Raw genomic sequence first — 16,586 nt, 5'->3', positions numbered from 1 at the left:
AGTTCTGACTTTGCGCCACAAGATAAAATGTTCCAAATACACGTACACACCACACCCCGATTCCAAATTCCTTAAATTCTTTCTTTCTAAAACTGCCATTTGATTTGTCTTTAGTTTAAAAAGAAAAAAATGTGCATTTAGTCATCTGTCGTCTGTTTTGTGCATGTAGTATATGATAAATACATGAAGGGAGAACCTTGACAAAAATAAGGTTGAGTACTGTTTTGATGTACCACAAGTATTGAAGTACTTTTCTACACTTTGGAGTATATCACAAATAAGTACCCAAATTGTATACTCAAATTGGAGTTTATTAAAATAATAAACATTTGAACATGACTGTTGCAGCTTTTTACTGAGTGTAGAGAATGTACAAAAATCAGATTTTCAGCTTTTCTCTTAAACTTTGATTCCCCATTTTCCTTTATATCAAATTAGAAAACTGTGTGTTATTAGTAGCATTTGCAGCAGTTGTGACATATAATTTCATTTGTAAGCATTATCCTATTTCATTATGTGCATATGGCCTAGATTGGAAATGGACAGTTGTGTAACTAACACGATGCTTCACATCGAAACATAGGTTACTTTGATTTTTCTTAAGCACTGCCTTGGTACATGCATTTTGTGTGTGTTTTAGAGATACACTGAGTTCATGACAGATTCATCTATCATTTTTCTTTTAAGTCTAATATGCCAGTAACAGGGAATGAAAGTGTTAAATAGATTATTTTCACTCAGACTGTTGACTTGATGTGTTTGTATGTTCCAGGTGAAAACTGACTTTTGTCAGACTGTGCTTCCATACTTGATTCATGATATTTTACTCCAAGATACAGATGAATCATGGAGAAATCTGCTTTCTGCACACATTCAGGGATTTTTCACTAACTGTTTCAGACACTCCTTACCAACGAGCCGATCCACGACCCCTGCAAATTTGGATTCAGGTATTCTGTTAAATTCCTAGCATTTATACTGTTAACTTCTCAGTTCTAGAGAAAGATGTGTTTGAATCCCTTCAGGATGCTTTATTGGCTTAATTCTGTAACCTCTAAGTATTTATTTTCTCATCATCATGAAAGTTGTAGTCTGTTTTCAGTGAGATAATATATGTAAAGCACCTAGGGTAATACTTGATGTGTAGTACGCCCTCAGGGAATTTTGGCTACTAATAGTGGAGCAACTGACTGAGCCCTCAGTGTGTGTCCGGCACTGAGCTCGGCGCTGGCACCCCGGATACAAAGAGGATACCCTACGTTCCCCGCCGTGGGAAAAGAAGACAGATAAATGCAAGCAAATATCACGGGTCCTGTATTGGAAGATAGGTTGAAATTTTATGGTAAAGATCTGGCCAACTCATTTTTTTAAAATAACCCTTTGTATTACAAAATATTTATTGTGGAAAATAATAGAGAAATGAGCATAAATTTAAAAATTAAGTTGCCTGTAATCCTATGACCTGGGATAACTGCGGTTAACATTTGGTATATATCCTTGGATTTTTTTTTTTTTTTTAAGATTTTATTTATTTGACAGAGACACAGTGGAAGAGGGAACACAAGCAGGGGGAGTGGGAGAGGGAGAAGCAGGCTTCCCGCCGAGCAGGGAGCCTGACGCGGGGCTCGATCCCAGGACCCTGGGATCATGACCTGAGCCGAAGGCAGATGCTTAACGACTGAGCCACCCAGGCGCCCATATCCTTGGATTTTTTTTTAACAATAGCAACAACAACAACAAAAAAACCCAAAACAAAACAACCCCCCAGAAAAACCCAAAATAGATTATACTTTATTTACTTAAATAACCGCATTTCTTTTTATGCTTTGTAATTAATATTTCCCACGGTAAGAGCTTATAGCAGGGGGACTTCCATAAGGAGCAGGAATAGTGTATTGTGTGTATCCATAATACATACACGCATACTGGAGGGCTCATTGTGGGTCAGTTTTTCAAACCTAAAATAAAGGAAGAAAATTCACAAATCTATAATGTTAACTTGTTGTCTTTAGTGTTATTAACATATTTATGTGCAAACATAAAACCAGGTACAAATTCACTTAGTGTACTTGAGACTAGTACAGTTCTAAAACAAGTATTGATTTGTGTGCTGTTTCGCTGCAACTAAATTGCCCTTTCCCAATCTTGACTACGGTTCCTGTCACTTTGGCGTATGTTGTGATCACACGATTCTCCCAGTCGTTTCTTTCTGGACTGCTGAAACCTCTGTTCGACGTGACCGTGGTGTCTTGTAGACCTCACTTTGCTCTGTTCTATGTTTTAAGTAGTTCTTCTCCATTGACAGCACTTACACATCTCCCGTTTGAAATGATATAATTATAAATATAGACACGGAAGCTCATTCTGTGTTCCTAGTAGATGATAACTTGGTCTCGTAAATAATCCGAAATATGCTTACGTGAATTTTCTTTAGATTATCAAAATGAAATACGTGAAATAAAAATTCTCGCAGAGACTTTGCAATCTAAACTATATATCCTGTCCTTAATTTGGGAAATGAGGTGTAAGTGGTTCAATTACCAGTAAGCATTTAAACTTTAAATATTAAAATAATTTAAAGTCATATTAAAAACAATTTTTATTACCAAGTTTAATATAATCACTGCCTGTGATGACCTGGCAGTTTATTATCATGAACATGGCCAAGACTTTTTTTCATGTTTATCATATATACATACATATTTATGCTGTCTCCATTCATAGGTAAAAATAGCCTGTTTTATTTTACCTCTGTGTAAAGTGCCAATATCTATAAGGCTGTAAATGAAAATTTAAATTTCACATGTAAAATTCAGTGGTTTAAAAGGAAGTAGCTTCTGATTTCTATCAGATTAAATGGTTTATCTTTTCTGATGTCTGTCAGTCTCCTGCCTTCCCTTGAATGTCTCCTATGCATCCTGGACTCACTTCTCCAAAGTAAACTTACCATCTTCATCCCCTTCCCTTGGCCTACTTCTTTAATGTCTTCAGTGAATGGCACTCAGTTGCCCAAGCCAGAGAACCTCTGTCCCGTGTCCCTCTGATGGCCAGATCCTGCCAGTTTCTGTGGTAAATACTGTGAGTCCATCTGTTCCTCGCTCGCCCCCATGTCCTTACCGCCTTTTCAGCCCTGTGGTTCGGCACAGCTGATCCTCTTTCACTAAATTCTTGTTTGGCCGTCTCAGGTAGTGTGACTGTTGCCTGGGACGCTGTTACTCTTCTGTCAGATACCACTTTTTCTGTGAAACTTTTCTTGTTCAGATCAGGCTCCTTTTGGTAAGCCTGTCCGTGCCGTCCACCTTCCCGGTCCTAGCACTCAGCATTTGTGTAATTGGTGAGCTCGGTGAGCACAGCAGTTGTCTGTCGTATTCAGGGTTGTATCCCGAGCGCCTGGTACAGGAAAGATCCTCGATAAGTATTTAATGAATCAGTGAATTAGTCCCCTTCAGAAATAAGATACAAATAGTAATTAAATTCTCAGTTTTATTTATTTTTTTTTAAGATTTTATTTGTTAGAAAGAGAGAGAGCATGAGCAGGGGGTGGGGCAGAGGGAGAGGGAGAAAGAGGCTCCCTGCTGAGCCAAGAACCTGATGTGGGGCTCGATCCCAGGACCCCAGGATCATGACCTGAGCCAAAGGCGGATGCTTCAATGATTGAGCCACCCAGGCAGCCCTAAGCACAGTAGTTTATTTTAAAAGAAGAAATGCCATTAAATTCTACTTCTCCATTCGTATTTATTAAGAACCAGTTTTGTGCCCGGTTACTGCCTACGAAACGCTATAGCCTAGAGGGAGACAGACACATGGAGGGAGGAATGTGCAAAAGCAAGTCTGTCCGGGACTGAGGAGAGCTCTCTGTCTTTGTCAGAGTCAGACCACCTGTTCCGATGCTGTGTGGATAAGAAATCACAGAGAACAATGCTTGCTGTTGTGGACTACATGAGGAGACAAAAGAGGTAACGGAGTGAATATTGCTGCTTGAGTCTGGGGATTTAGAAGTGTAGCTTGTGAATTTTGATGTTAAAATTAAATTTTAAATTTTGCTGGTTGAATTTTAACACCATTATTTTAGGTGCAGCTGCTGCAAGGTGCTGTATTTAATTTGTGTAATGCTTAGATCTTCTTGAAATAATCCGTATTCAGGGTGGCACTGTGTTAAGTCAGTGTCAGGAACTTCGTAAGATAAAAGTTGCTGACTGTGACTCATGGTCCTCAAAATGCATGGTTCTGTATACTCTGCTGTGGCAGTGTATATTTTCTTGATTGTGATAAATTGTTTTATGGTATAGTATCTTGTTCCTCTTATTCCTCATGAGATTTTTAACAGTGAGTGCAGGCATTGCTAGAGGTCATGGTCAGATCGATCCATACTGCTCCCGAGTTGACCAGGGTTGTGAGGAAACAGTGTCGTCGGCCTGTAACTTGAGGAGGTAGGAATTGGTAGGCTGCTGCTGGCCGTGGTTGGTAAAGAGTGGGAAGGAGGTGGGAGGAAAACGAAAAATCCCTGTGTGCGTTTACATCTGTATCCTCCTCATCCATCCCACTCCACTCTTAGGAAAAGAAATGTTAGGTCTTTCAGCGTCTTTGTTGCCAGTTAGAAAGTTACTGATTGACTTTCTTGGTTACCAGATCCTCTTCTGAGAAAGCCCACGGAAGCTTTAACTGTAGCTGGAATCCTCTCTTTCCTTGGTGTGGGGAGGCACTTTCACCTTGGAATCGTTCAGTGCACATTTATCCGAGGTGGAGTGGTGTTGACATGGGCAGGCCTTGGAGAAGATGAAAGTTCTTTGTCTTCAGTTCTCATTCTGAAGAGGCCTCAAAGAAGAGTTTGAGAGAATATGAGTGGAACAAAGGGTGTAAGGACCTGAGTTCAAGTCCAGGTCCGGTACTTGGGAGCTGTGTGATCTCTGAAATGCAGGTTCCCCAGTAGCTGCAGTGAAGTGTTAGCACCTGATTCATCACCCTGATAAGCATCGTTGAATCACTGCAACGATGTTGCTGACGTGGACTGTCCCCGGGCTCTCCAAGTGAGGAAACTGAGGCTCAGGAAGGGAAGTTGCTGCAGATGGTGCAGCTTGTAGTGAGGGCTCAGCGGGTTGAGCCAGGTTGTGCCCTCCTCTGAAACCAGCACCCCTAACCGCTCCCCTGTCGTAGCTCACATATGATGTTGGCTTTGGAGAAGGTGGTGTCTCTGGTCCCTTCCAATCCTGACCTACTGTTACCACAGAAGATTTTGATTGAGTGCCTTAGAAAATGAACTGCAATAGGAGAAACGTGTAATTGCGCCTTAGCAGAAACAGTATTTTCATTTAGTTGGCCACTTGAAAAGATTTGTGTAGCTGTTATTCGCTGCTCTGTGCAGCCCACGCTTAGCCTATGGTCCACGGACCCCTTGATGGAGGTCAAGTATGAACCCCACATTTGTATGAGCCGATGACCCACCGCCTTTGTGGTTTGCGATCCACAAGGGGTCAGAGGTAGGGCTCTTCAGCCAGGCTGAGAATGGGACAGCTCTGTATTGGGGGGACACGCGGGTCCGGGTGATTTGAATGTAATATTCTTTTTCACCAGAGCTCGATACCACTGTATTCTATTTGAGCATGTTTTCTCTTGATAGTGAAGTTGAAGAAACGGACATGACTGCATGTTAACATTTTTCTTTAGACCTTCCTTAGGAACAGTTTTCGATGATGCTTTCTGGCTGGAGTTGAATTACCTAGAGGTTGCCAAGGTCGCTCAGTCTTGTGCTGCTCACTTTACGGCATTGCTCTATGCAGAGATCTACGCAGATAAGAAAAGCATGGAAGACCAGGACAAAAGGTAATGGGATTCAGCCCTTTGGTTTTTTAAGTCTGTGGTGACACTGTTTCGGTTAAGGTAAAAATAGTTTGTTTTGCTCCTGCTCTCCCATTTAAAACACATCTTAGATAGAAGTTTCCTGTCTTTAAAAGTGAAATGATAATATTTTAAAAGAAATAAATAATTATGCTCTGAAATAAAATAGAGATGTTTATTACTTAAGAACTGTAGACATTCTCCAGACAGCAAGCTCCTGAGGGACAGAGACCACAGTTACTTTTCTCTGTATTCCCCACAGCAGGTAGCATTGGGAACTTAATACAGTGATCACAGTTTCACGTGGTTGAATGATTCCCTGATTTCAGTGAAATTAGTTTCACCACCAGTACCCCAGCTTATTCAAGATCCATTTTACTTGTTGACTATAAAGTAATGTAACTGATTTTTTTCTGTGACTAAATCACTTTGATTACTTTGCTGTCTACCTGGATTTCTGCGGATTTATTTAGCTTTTCCTCTGAGTTAGAACTCTTGTAAGAGTCGAATGGGTGTTTCCTAGATCATAGTGGAAAAGAAAAAACAGCAAGGTTAAAGAGTGGAAAATATGCACTGTATTATCCCAACTGCCCTCCTCGGATTTTATTCATTTGACGTAGCCTAGTGTTTATTTTTGTTGTTAGCTTTGTTTTCCAACCACAGAGCCATTCATATTACAGAATTGAAATAAAAAAGATGTATAATGTTGCTACATTTCTCACGCTTGTGACTTACAGTTTCTGCTTTGGATTGTCCTTAAGCTGGCAGCACTGTGGTTCTTAGACTGTGGAAAACCAGGAGCCAGAATTCAGATCCTACTCCAAACATACATTAGTGTGCCTGGACTGATTCTTAACTCTCTGGCTTGGTATTTAATTTCTACCTTTCAACTGAAAACAAAAATCTACAATATGTAGATACTGTGTGTAACATGTAATTGATAATGTTCACCATCATTACAGACTTTCTGTGAAGACAGTTCTGTTCTGTAATGTAATGAGTAAGAAATTGGTTATTGCTTATTCTTAGAGACTTAAAATTTGAGTCAGGGTCTGCATAGTAATTATGATCTGAATGTGTTTCAGTGTCTTGGTTTTATAGTAGAGTATTTCTTACTAACCAGGAGTGAATAACTGAGCTCTTCGATGAGTGTAAATAAGATCACCTTAATTTGTAGGTAGGTGATTGTATAGAATTTGGCACATTTTTGCAAAATTACTTGTTTAATAAGCAGGAGGGCCTGGATTTTTATTTTGGTTAACTTTAGGAACAAGTCCTTGACACATATGGCTTGCTGTTTGCTTTCACAGTTTGGTTTTGATTCCCCCCGCCCCCCCGCCCCAGGTGCCTGATGGCAAAGGGAGGGCAGACAGAGAGACAAGCTTGACGGAGGGTAGGGAATGCTAGTTTTCTTCAGTGACTCCGATAGGTGCCCTGCAGTTTGATTTGTTAACTTGCTCTTGAGAACAGATGAAATTTTCAAGAAATTTTTTAGAAAGAAATCCAAAACTCCCTCAGACTGATTTAGACCAGAGGTGTTAGTTCACAGCCTCAGTGGTTTCAGTGTTCCTGCTCCGGGAGGCGGGGACTGCGGGGCCTGGCCACGCGCTTAGCCTGGGCCCTTACAGCCTTGCGCTGACAAAGTCCTCACTCCAGGACTGTCTCCCCCACTGTCCAGGTTGCTCCTCTGAAAACTGACTTGTTCTCCATGACTTGCCAGTAAGGAACCTGTATGTAGTGTCTGCACAGAAAGTCGGATGTTGTCAGTACGGTTCTGTCAGTCAGCACTCTGTGCCCCTCTCCAGGGGCTCAGTGTTACCTCGTGCTTACGGATGCTGTTTTTATCAGACGAGTACGAACCCATAAATACAGTTCACTTTTCCTCATTTTTGAGCTTTAGCATGAGTTATATGTGGACTTTTCTACAACTTGTTTTTCTGCTCAGTGTTTTTGTGAGCTTTATCTCTGTGTGTGGCTGTAGTTCATTAATTTGTCACTACCGCTTCATGTTCCACGCGAGGACACACCACGGTTCATTGGCTCATTCCCTGGTTAATGATCTGTGTCTCAGTGTGAAGTTACTGGGTTGCCGGGTGTGCAGAATTTCAACCGTATTAACATAGTGCCCAGTTGTTTTTTAACATGGTTATACCAGTTTGCATCCTTCTCAGAAATGTAGTTCATGAGGAAGTAGATCAGTAGAAAACCTTACATCTAAGGAAGGCAGCCGATAGGTAATATAGAGGTACTATCCCTGATGATAAGATTTATTTTACACTTTGGATTATTATTGTCATAAACAGTTTGTAGGTGGCATGATTTCTGAGTTGATAGTACTTACGGGACTGAATGTCCTATATATAATATAAATGCATGGCTTAAAGCTAAGGCCTTGGAGTCCACAAACTTGAGTTTTCATCCTGTCGCTTGTTAGTTTTATAATCTTGGGTGTAGGTGGATCCCACTGATGCACTTCTTTCTCAACACTTAATATTATCAGACTTCTTGATTTTTGCCAATTTATCAGGTGGTAAGTGGTGTCTCAGTGTGGTCTTAATTTGTGTGCCTGTGATTATTAATGAGGTTGAACTTCGGGTAAAACTACTGACAGAACATTTAGGATTTGGGAGCATCTATTTTTAAGCAGGCCTGGCTCTGTAAATAAGTTTATTTTAGCATTTGGCCTTCCCATATATCAGACTGTCATTAAAATTTGATTCTCCTTCGAAAAATTAATACTCAGAATTTTTTTTCCACTCTAGGTGTAAGTTATATTGCATTTTAAAGTATAAATGGTTCATTATGTTTTATCTGTGATCTTGGTTAGTTTTTCCCATCCAAGTCTATATTGTATATATTAACAAGCTTCAAAATAGTATATTCTCATTAAAAGAAGTGCTCTTGTTACAAACAGAAGTTTTACGTTTGAAGAAGCAAGCCAGAGTACAGCTATTTCTAGTTTGAGTGAAAAAAGTAAAGAAGAAACTGGAATAAGTTTACAGGTAAATATTATAGAGATCTTATTTGTGATACTATTTATTTTATATATATATATATATTTTTTAAAGATTTTATTTATTTATTTGAGACAGAGACAGAGAGCACATGAGAGGGGGGAGGGTCAGAGGGAGAAGCAGGCTCCCTGCCGAGCAGGGACCCCGATGCGGGACTCGATCCCGGGACTCCAGGATCATGACCTGAGCCGAAGGCAGTCGCTTAACCAACTGAGCCACCCAGGCGCCCCTATTTATTTTATATTGTGGATTATTATTTTGTTACAGAGATTATAGAGATGTCATTTGATTTTCAAACTGACATTACTTTTTGGACTGTCATGTAAGTTCCTTGTTTGGGGGAAGGTTAGGCCTTGGAGTAGCGGACAGACTTGAGTTCTCATTCGGACTCTGCCACTTAGTTGTAAAAGCTTGCACAAAATTACTTACCCTTTCCGACCTTGAGTTCCTTCATCTGAAGGTTGGAAGGAAAACTACCTGTCTCACAGGGTGAATTTATAATACATGTTTTCTGCCACAGTGGCCTGTTCATTTTCTTTATAGCATTTAACATTTATAATCATATATTCATTTGTTTACTTGTTTATTGTATGTCACATCTCAGGGCAGATGGCTTCTTCTCTAAATCTCTTGATATCCGTCCTCACTAAATTTCTTTGGTCAGCTTATTCCTCTGAAATGACGGTTTCAGCCTTTGGACTTTGCTTAAACCCCTGGTTGTCTCTCCTGCTTTTGCCCCACTTTGGGTGTGGAGCCTATTTAAGAAAAAATAAAATCATTTCCTTTCAAACTAACACAAAATCATTTCCCTCTGTTTCATCCTTTCTGGCCTCCCTTCCCTCAGGGCCGGCCGGACCTTGTGAAGTATCTTCTGTCTCTGTTTCCTCTCCTTCCCGGCTCCTGCCTGAAGCAGCACTTGCTAATGCCCCCCCCCACCCCCGCCCCGAACTTCACGTGACTAGTGGGGGGGGGTTGCCTTCCCTTCAGCACCCTCCCTGATGTTTCATTAACACTTAGAACCCTCAGCCTCGCCTTGTGTGAAGTGTGTTCTCTCTACTGGTTGATCCCATTCTCCTTTCTCTTTTCCCTTTTCGCTTTTTTATAGTCTTACCCTCTTTTACTGAGTTTTTAGAGTATTTCCTGTGTGTCAGACACTGTACTAGGCTTGGGTACTGAATGAGTAACACCAAGGGCTCAATTTCATGTTCATGAATGTAAACAGTTTAATTAGAAGTATAAAATTATGCCAGTATCAATGAATTTGTATGTAGTAAATATTTTCCAGAGCAAGCACCGTTAAGGCACTTAAAGTGCTTGACTGGTTTTCTATGCAAAAGTTTCTAGCTTTTTCATTTTTCTCTTTTCTTTTTCTTTTTCATTTTTTTTTTCTTAAGTAGGCTCCACGCCCAACATGGAGCCCAGTGCAGGGCTTGAACTCATGACCCAGAGATCAAGACCTGAGCTGAGACCAAGAGTTGCATGCTTAACTGACTGAGCCACCCAGACGCCCCAGTTTTCCATTGTTTTCTATTTTATTTTACTGAGATGGTTTTTAAACGGAATCAATTTTGTGCAAACTTTACAACAAAGATGTGAGTCAGTAAGCACTTCTTTATCCATGCCACATTTTACCAATTGTAACATAATGCATTTTTGAGTTTTTTTTCAAAGAAAAACTCGTGACCTTTATTTTTACTATATTCAGTTTTCACGAGTCAGACTTTGCAGACGTCGTTTTTCCCTGCATAGTTTTAGCTGTTGATAGGATTGTTTTTGTTTTCTTTCTTTTTTTTTTTAAATTCAGGGTTTTTTGTGGCTCCATACAAATTTTAGGATTGTTTGTTCTAGCTCTGTGAAAAATGCTATAGTATTTTGATGGAGATTGCATTTAATGGTTTTAAGATTTTATTTTTAAGTAATCTCTAAACCCAGCGTGGGGCTCGAACTCATGACCCTGAGATCAGGAGTCACATGCTCCTCTGACTGAGCCCACCAGGCGCCCCATTTGTTTTTGTTTTTATGATTATTTTTGTCTGTGTTAAAAGCCTGGTAGATTGGGATTGATTTCTTACCTAATTCATGAAATTGTGAGCAGTTCTTTTCAAGGAGTCATTTGTTCTGTTCTTTGGGATCAATTTGTTGTGTTGCTGATTCAAAACTTTATATTTCAGCATCACTGTCCTTTACTTTTGTAACATAGCACTTAGAGTTAGGAGATACGTGTTGGTAATGATAAAAGTTCCAGTTTGCTAAATTCATAAAGTGATATTTTTCCCTCTCCAATGTTTGTTGCTGCCGTGTTTTTAGGATCTGCTCTTAGAAATCTACAGAAGTATAGGAGAGCCCGATAGTCTGTATGGCTGTGGTGGAGGGAAACTGTTACAGCCCCTCACTAGGTAAACCGCACGTTTCTAGATAATGCTGTCGTAATCCTGTCTGTGAAGGACCTCCACGAATGTGGAACTCAAAGGTATTTTGGAAATCTTCCGTTACAGACTACGAACATACGAACATGAAGCAATGTGGGGGAAAGCCCTGGTGACGTACGACCTTGAGACGGCCATCTCTTCAGCAACCCGCCAGGCGGGGATAATTCAGGTGAGCTATTTTCTGCCCTAGAGAAGCACTGCTGGCCTCGTGCTGAGCTGATTTCAGTCAGTGGAGACACACTAGACATGAGAACGTTCCCTGCTCTTCAGACATTGGGCTCAAAACCCAGGGGGACACACAGCTGAATCGGGCAGGTCATTGACCTCAAAGAGAGTATAGATTTGTTGATCGTAGTCTTGTTGGCCGACAGCAGAAGACATTTCTTCACAGTGTCCAGTGTGCCACGTGGTGGGTGTGTCTCACGTAAACCGTTCCTCGTGGTCTGCATTCGAGTCGGCCCGGGCGTGGTCAGCTGTGCTGCTGGCCGGTGTTCTGTAGCCTTCTTCCATCACAGGGCAGAGTCGTGGGAGCGCCCTCTTTGTTCCTGGGGGGGAACATACTAAACAGTATTGGGGGATTTCTAGTGATGTGTTGTGAAAGTTACTTTTCGTGTTCGATTGCTATTTTTTGTGTCTCTAGTTCTGCTACCTTTGAGTACTGAATTTTTTTTTTTTTTACACTCCCGCTTAGGCCTTGCAGAATCTGGGACTCTGCCATATTCTTTCTGTCTATTTAAAAGGATTAGATCATGAAAATAAGGAGTGGTGTGCCGAGCTGCAGGAGCTCTGGTACCAAGCAGCGTGGAGGAACATGCAGTGGGGCCACTGCCCTTCCGTCAAGTAAGAAGAACTCAGGCGCTTTTTCCCGCCATTTCTCGAGTCGTATGCAGTGAGCTGTTCCTCATTGCACTCCCTGAGTGTCACAGGGGTTGGGGGTTTCATGTGTCGTAGACGCTGCAGTTGTAGGTACACCTACACGGCTTAAATGGGATAGCAGGAAGCAGTGACTGTGTGGGGCTTGGATTTCACCCTCTTCTTAGTTAGGGTAACTCCACTCCCACCCCCAAGATACTCTTGAAAATAGAAATCTAAAACGTATTTGCTCATGAGAGTCTTTTTGTTTATAAATCCAAAGAAAAATATAGTCCTTTCCCTTCCCACACCCTGCTGTAGACTCTTGAGTTAGTCACCACTTTACTGGCTGGATGGTTCACAGAAGACTGCTTATCTTTACTGATAAAATATCTCCCTCTGTAAAAACTGCTAAACCAGGAACACAGCAAGATACCGTTTATAACCTATATCATAATATCACCGTTTCTGAAAGGAAAGCCAAACACCTAATCCGGTAAAAGATTTTGCTTTTATGTAAAAAGTCTTATGATAACATAAACACCAAAAAAATGAAATCATATGAATTATATGTTGAATTACCTTCATTGAAAAAAATTTCATTAATTGAAGTGTCTTTCAAATTTCAAACTATTAGATTGCTATAAAATTAGAGATACGCTTTCATATTTTTACAGCATTTTACTGGAGGAGCTTATTTTTGTCACCTCTGTAAATCAGCATAGACCGTTCTTCCCATTGCCAGCTGCATTTCGGGCATGTAGGCTTTCTCTGTGTTCTTCCTGCAGGCCAAGCTGTTTCCGCCTCAGGGCCTTATAGGCATCTTGTTTTTTCCCCTGTTCCATGTGTGTAGAATCTGTCATTCAGATTCTAGTTTAACAGGGCCACATCTGAGACCTGTGCTGCCCACCCATCCAAAGTAGCCACCCAGGCGTTCCGGTACCCTCTTCTAATTTGCCGCACGTCCCTCGTCACTGTCCAGTATTTTTTTATTTATTGTCCATCTTCTCCAAACCACAGCGTAAACTCCAGGAGGATGATGACCCTATCTGACTTGTCCACTCACAGACCTCTGCCTCTGGAAACTGGTGCGTAGCACCTGGCATACAGTTGGTGTTCACAGAGGCAATAAATGAGAATGTAGCATAGTTAGAATCAGGCAAAATATCTGAGAAATTTACTTTTTTCTGCTTGAATAATTTAAATGATCCACAAAATTCTTTGTATTTCTTGCCAAAATTCCTAAAAATGCATTTTTTAAATGGAGAAGTTGTAATTTTAGTTGTCAAATTTTGGTTTTTTTAGTGAAACTATTTATACATGTATATTTTAGGATTCTTTGTTTATAATTACATTTTTTCCTTTTATGTTTTAATTATCTCACAGCAAAGGAATAGAAGGAACCAGTTACCATGAATCATTGTACAATGCTCTGCAGTCTCTGAGAGATAGAGAATTCTCCACATTTTACGAAAGTCTCAGATACGCCAGGTATTATAAAATGAGTTACTATATCTTAGCATTTAATGTCATGGCTTCTTTTCTGAAAGCCTGATGAATAATTTCAGTGTGAGGATTTGCACTGGTGAAGGGATAAGGACTTGCTGGCTTTGGTCTGGCTGGCTTTGGTCTGGCTGTTTCTTTGTCATTGCCATCCTCCCAGAAACGAAGTTCCCTGTGTGATGAATCATGCCAGTCGTGTTGACACTTGAGCAGCACAGATTGGTGGGGGAGGGGGGTGCAAAATCCTGTGACTAACAACTTCATAGCTGCTGTACATCTGAGAAATAAGCACTGGGATGTGGTTTTTCTTCCACAGGAAGGTTTTAGTAGGAACTGTGGGTGTGCTCATCTTAACAGTTGTTTTCCATATCTTGAAAAGGGATTCTGTGTGTTTCAAATGTTTTATATTAGAGAATTCTTTAATGCATATATGTCAAATATACATATATATGTTAGGTACTTACATAAATTGTTACATTTTTTTATATATATAGTACCTTTTTATTTGTTCATGTGGTTCAAATCTGTTTTTTCCTTTAAAAAAAAAAACAACTCCCTTTGGGACCATGTCAGCTCTTTATGCAGAACCTTCAAGAACGTCTTGTTGATTCCCACCTCTCTCTCCATTTCCTGGACCTCTGTGGCCCAACAGTTTTAATCTTGTCTCCTCTAATAGTTGTGTGGCATTTACCTCTCAGCATTAGTGTTCCTTCTGTAAAGTGGTGACTCACGGTCAGGGTTTACCGATACTTGGGCTAGTTGTGAGGCACAGATGAGATCATGCACAAGAAGGTACTTAACTATAACAGACTAAACACACATAACACACTGGTTTTTATTTAATAGTAGTTAGTGACCTATTAAATCCTGTATTTTATTACAGAAATATCTGCTACCATTTCAGTGCTTATTATGTGCTGGCCATTTTGTCAGGCTCTTTGCTTACGTACTCTCTAAGCTTCAAAATAATTCTGAAAGTGGGAAAAACGTAGGAATCCAGTAACGTGGCCTGGGTTAGCAGCCCAGAGTGGGAGATCCAGGGTGAACTCTCAGTCTGAGTGATGACTCCATGCCCGCCACATTTTGCTGCTGCATGCGAATGTCAGGAGCATTTGGTTACCAGCAGAGCCAGTGAGAAGAACTCTTTACAAGCAGATTTGAGCTTCTATCTTTCTGAAAACCTCTTAGTGTCCCACGTATCTTGTATTTTCTGCCTCCAGGGTGAAAGAAGTGGAAGAGCTATGCAAGGGGGGCCTCGAGTCTGTGTACTCTCTCTACCCCACACTCAGCAGGCTGCAGGCCATCGGCGAGCTTGAGAACATCGGGGAGCTGTTCTCCAGGTATGTGGTTCGGACAACTTTGTAATGAACTCTCTAGTGCAGCTCTGCTGTTTTCTCTCTGCAGTGACTTACAAAACAAGAAAAGAGGCTGTCAGTAGGTTTGTTTCTTTTATCAAGATATGTCGATTAGCCTCGTGAGCTGTGCTGTTAGTAAAAGAAGCATTTTCAAAAATATTTATTGTAAAAATACAAGTTTTTGGAATTTAGCATCATTGTGCTTTCTTCTTCACAGCTCTTCCCCTCTCATACCCCAGATAAAATTGTTTTTTCCTGGTTGTTTGCCAGAGCGCATGGTACGCCATTCTTTTGTAGCCCTGTGTTGGATCAGTGTCGTTCTAGGTGTCCTCTGCTGTGCTGTCCTAGAAGCTTCCGGAAGTAGATGTCATTTCCTAGTCCTCCCTTTGTCATCTTCTTCCTGTTCCTGCTTCCTCTCGATTCCTGTCAGTGCAGGGGTCTTGAAGGATCGGACAGTACTTCTTCGTGTGGACTTTTCATGTAAACTAGTTGTACAGTATGCATTTTCTCTTCTTTTAATAAATAATGTTTGCCAGGTGCCAGTATTTCTCTCAATGAATTGTGATTTCTTTAACAACTGTAATTATGCATAGAGTCATCCCCTGTGCATAGTTGGGCACAGTAGAAATTAATGAGTTCATTTCATTTCCTTGCTGACATGTCTGCTTTTGCCACAGGGAGCGCTGGAGCAGGACTGGGGGGTGTAGGTGTTTTGTGTGACAGGCCTGATGAATGTCTTCTCTTTTCAGAAGAATATATACTTAGAAATGCTGCTTTTTGTGAGGTTGAAGAGCATTTTTAAGAAAATCCTGAAAAATGTTCATCGTCTGTAGCTCCTGTGTTTTGTAGCTTTCTAAACTTTGGTCCTTCTTTCAAATTTCTAGTGTCGTTACTGCAAAAACCCTTTGTATTATATCTTAAATATAGAACCTGCACAATAGGGATTTTGTTTTCTTCTTTCTCTTGCTTACGTGAATTCTGTGATTGTGCTTTCAGATCAGGCACGGACAGGCATCCCTCTGAAGTTTATGCTAAGTGGCGGAAACACTCCCAGCTTCTCAAAGACAGTGATTTCAGTTTTCAGGAGCCCATCATGGCTCTCCGCACGGTCATTTTGGAGATCCTGTTGGAAAAGGAAATGGAGAACTCCCAGAGAGAATGTTTTAGGGACATTCTCACCAAGCACCTTGTAGAACTCTCCATACTAGCCCGAACTGTCGAGAACACTCAGGTAATAGGATTCAAAACCGTGTCGTCTCACCCCGTGGCCTTTCCTTTTATGACAGAAAATAGAAAGCATGAGTAAAACAGAAATGTCATTGAGAAACAGATTGCTATAAAAATACTGTTTAGCATAATTGTTCAAGATTTCCCATTTTGGCATCAGACCTGAGTTTAAGCCTTGGACAGGGACTTACCTTCTCTAAGCCTGTTTTCTGGTTCTAAAATGATAAGATACCTAACTTACTATATCGATAACAGTTCAGTGATGGTATACAGTGTGCATATGCACACATACACGTACATACATATGCTTGTATGTAAATATGTACTTACGAGAAAAACAGGCAGATGTGGGGCTGGGGGAGGCAGGTAGA

The 16,586-nt window shown here is 40.7% G+C and overlaps 1 protein-coding gene across 1 annotated transcript in view; it reads left to right on the top strand.

Annotated features, from left to right (window-relative positions):
- ATM (ATM serine/threonine kinase) overlaps nt 1–16,586 on the top strand; it is a 122,303-nt gene that overhangs the window by 78,700 nt on the left and 27,017 nt on the right. Inside the window, exons 37-46 of the mRNA XM_081797369.1 lie at nt 773–950; nt 3,869–3,956; nt 5,665–5,820; nt 8,750–8,837; nt 11,157–11,245; nt 11,345–11,447; nt 11,970–12,118; nt 13,517–13,621; nt 14,854–14,973; nt 15,985–16,219. Coding sequence (XP_081653495.1) covers nt 773–950; nt 3,869–3,956; nt 5,665–5,820; nt 8,750–8,837; nt 11,157–11,245; nt 11,345–11,447; nt 11,970–12,118; nt 13,517–13,621; nt 14,854–14,973; nt 15,985–16,219 — 1,311 coding nt within the window. The remainder of the gene's footprint in view (nt 1–772; nt 951–3,868; nt 3,957–5,664; nt 5,821–8,749; nt 8,838–11,156; nt 11,246–11,344; nt 11,448–11,969; nt 12,119–13,516; nt 13,622–14,853; nt 14,974–15,984; nt 16,220–16,586) is intronic.

This window comes from Leptonychotes weddellii, chromosome 11, assembly GCF_054177405.1.
Source record: "Leptonychotes weddellii isolate Sample4059 chromosome 11, ASM5417740v2, whole genome shotgun sequence".
In the NCBI taxonomy this organism is placed as follows: Eukaryota; Metazoa; Chordata; class Mammalia; order Carnivora; family Phocidae; genus Leptonychotes; species Leptonychotes weddellii.
The sequence above is the reverse complement of the archived record's forward strand: the minus strand, read 5'-3'. Positions and strand labels throughout refer to the sequence as shown.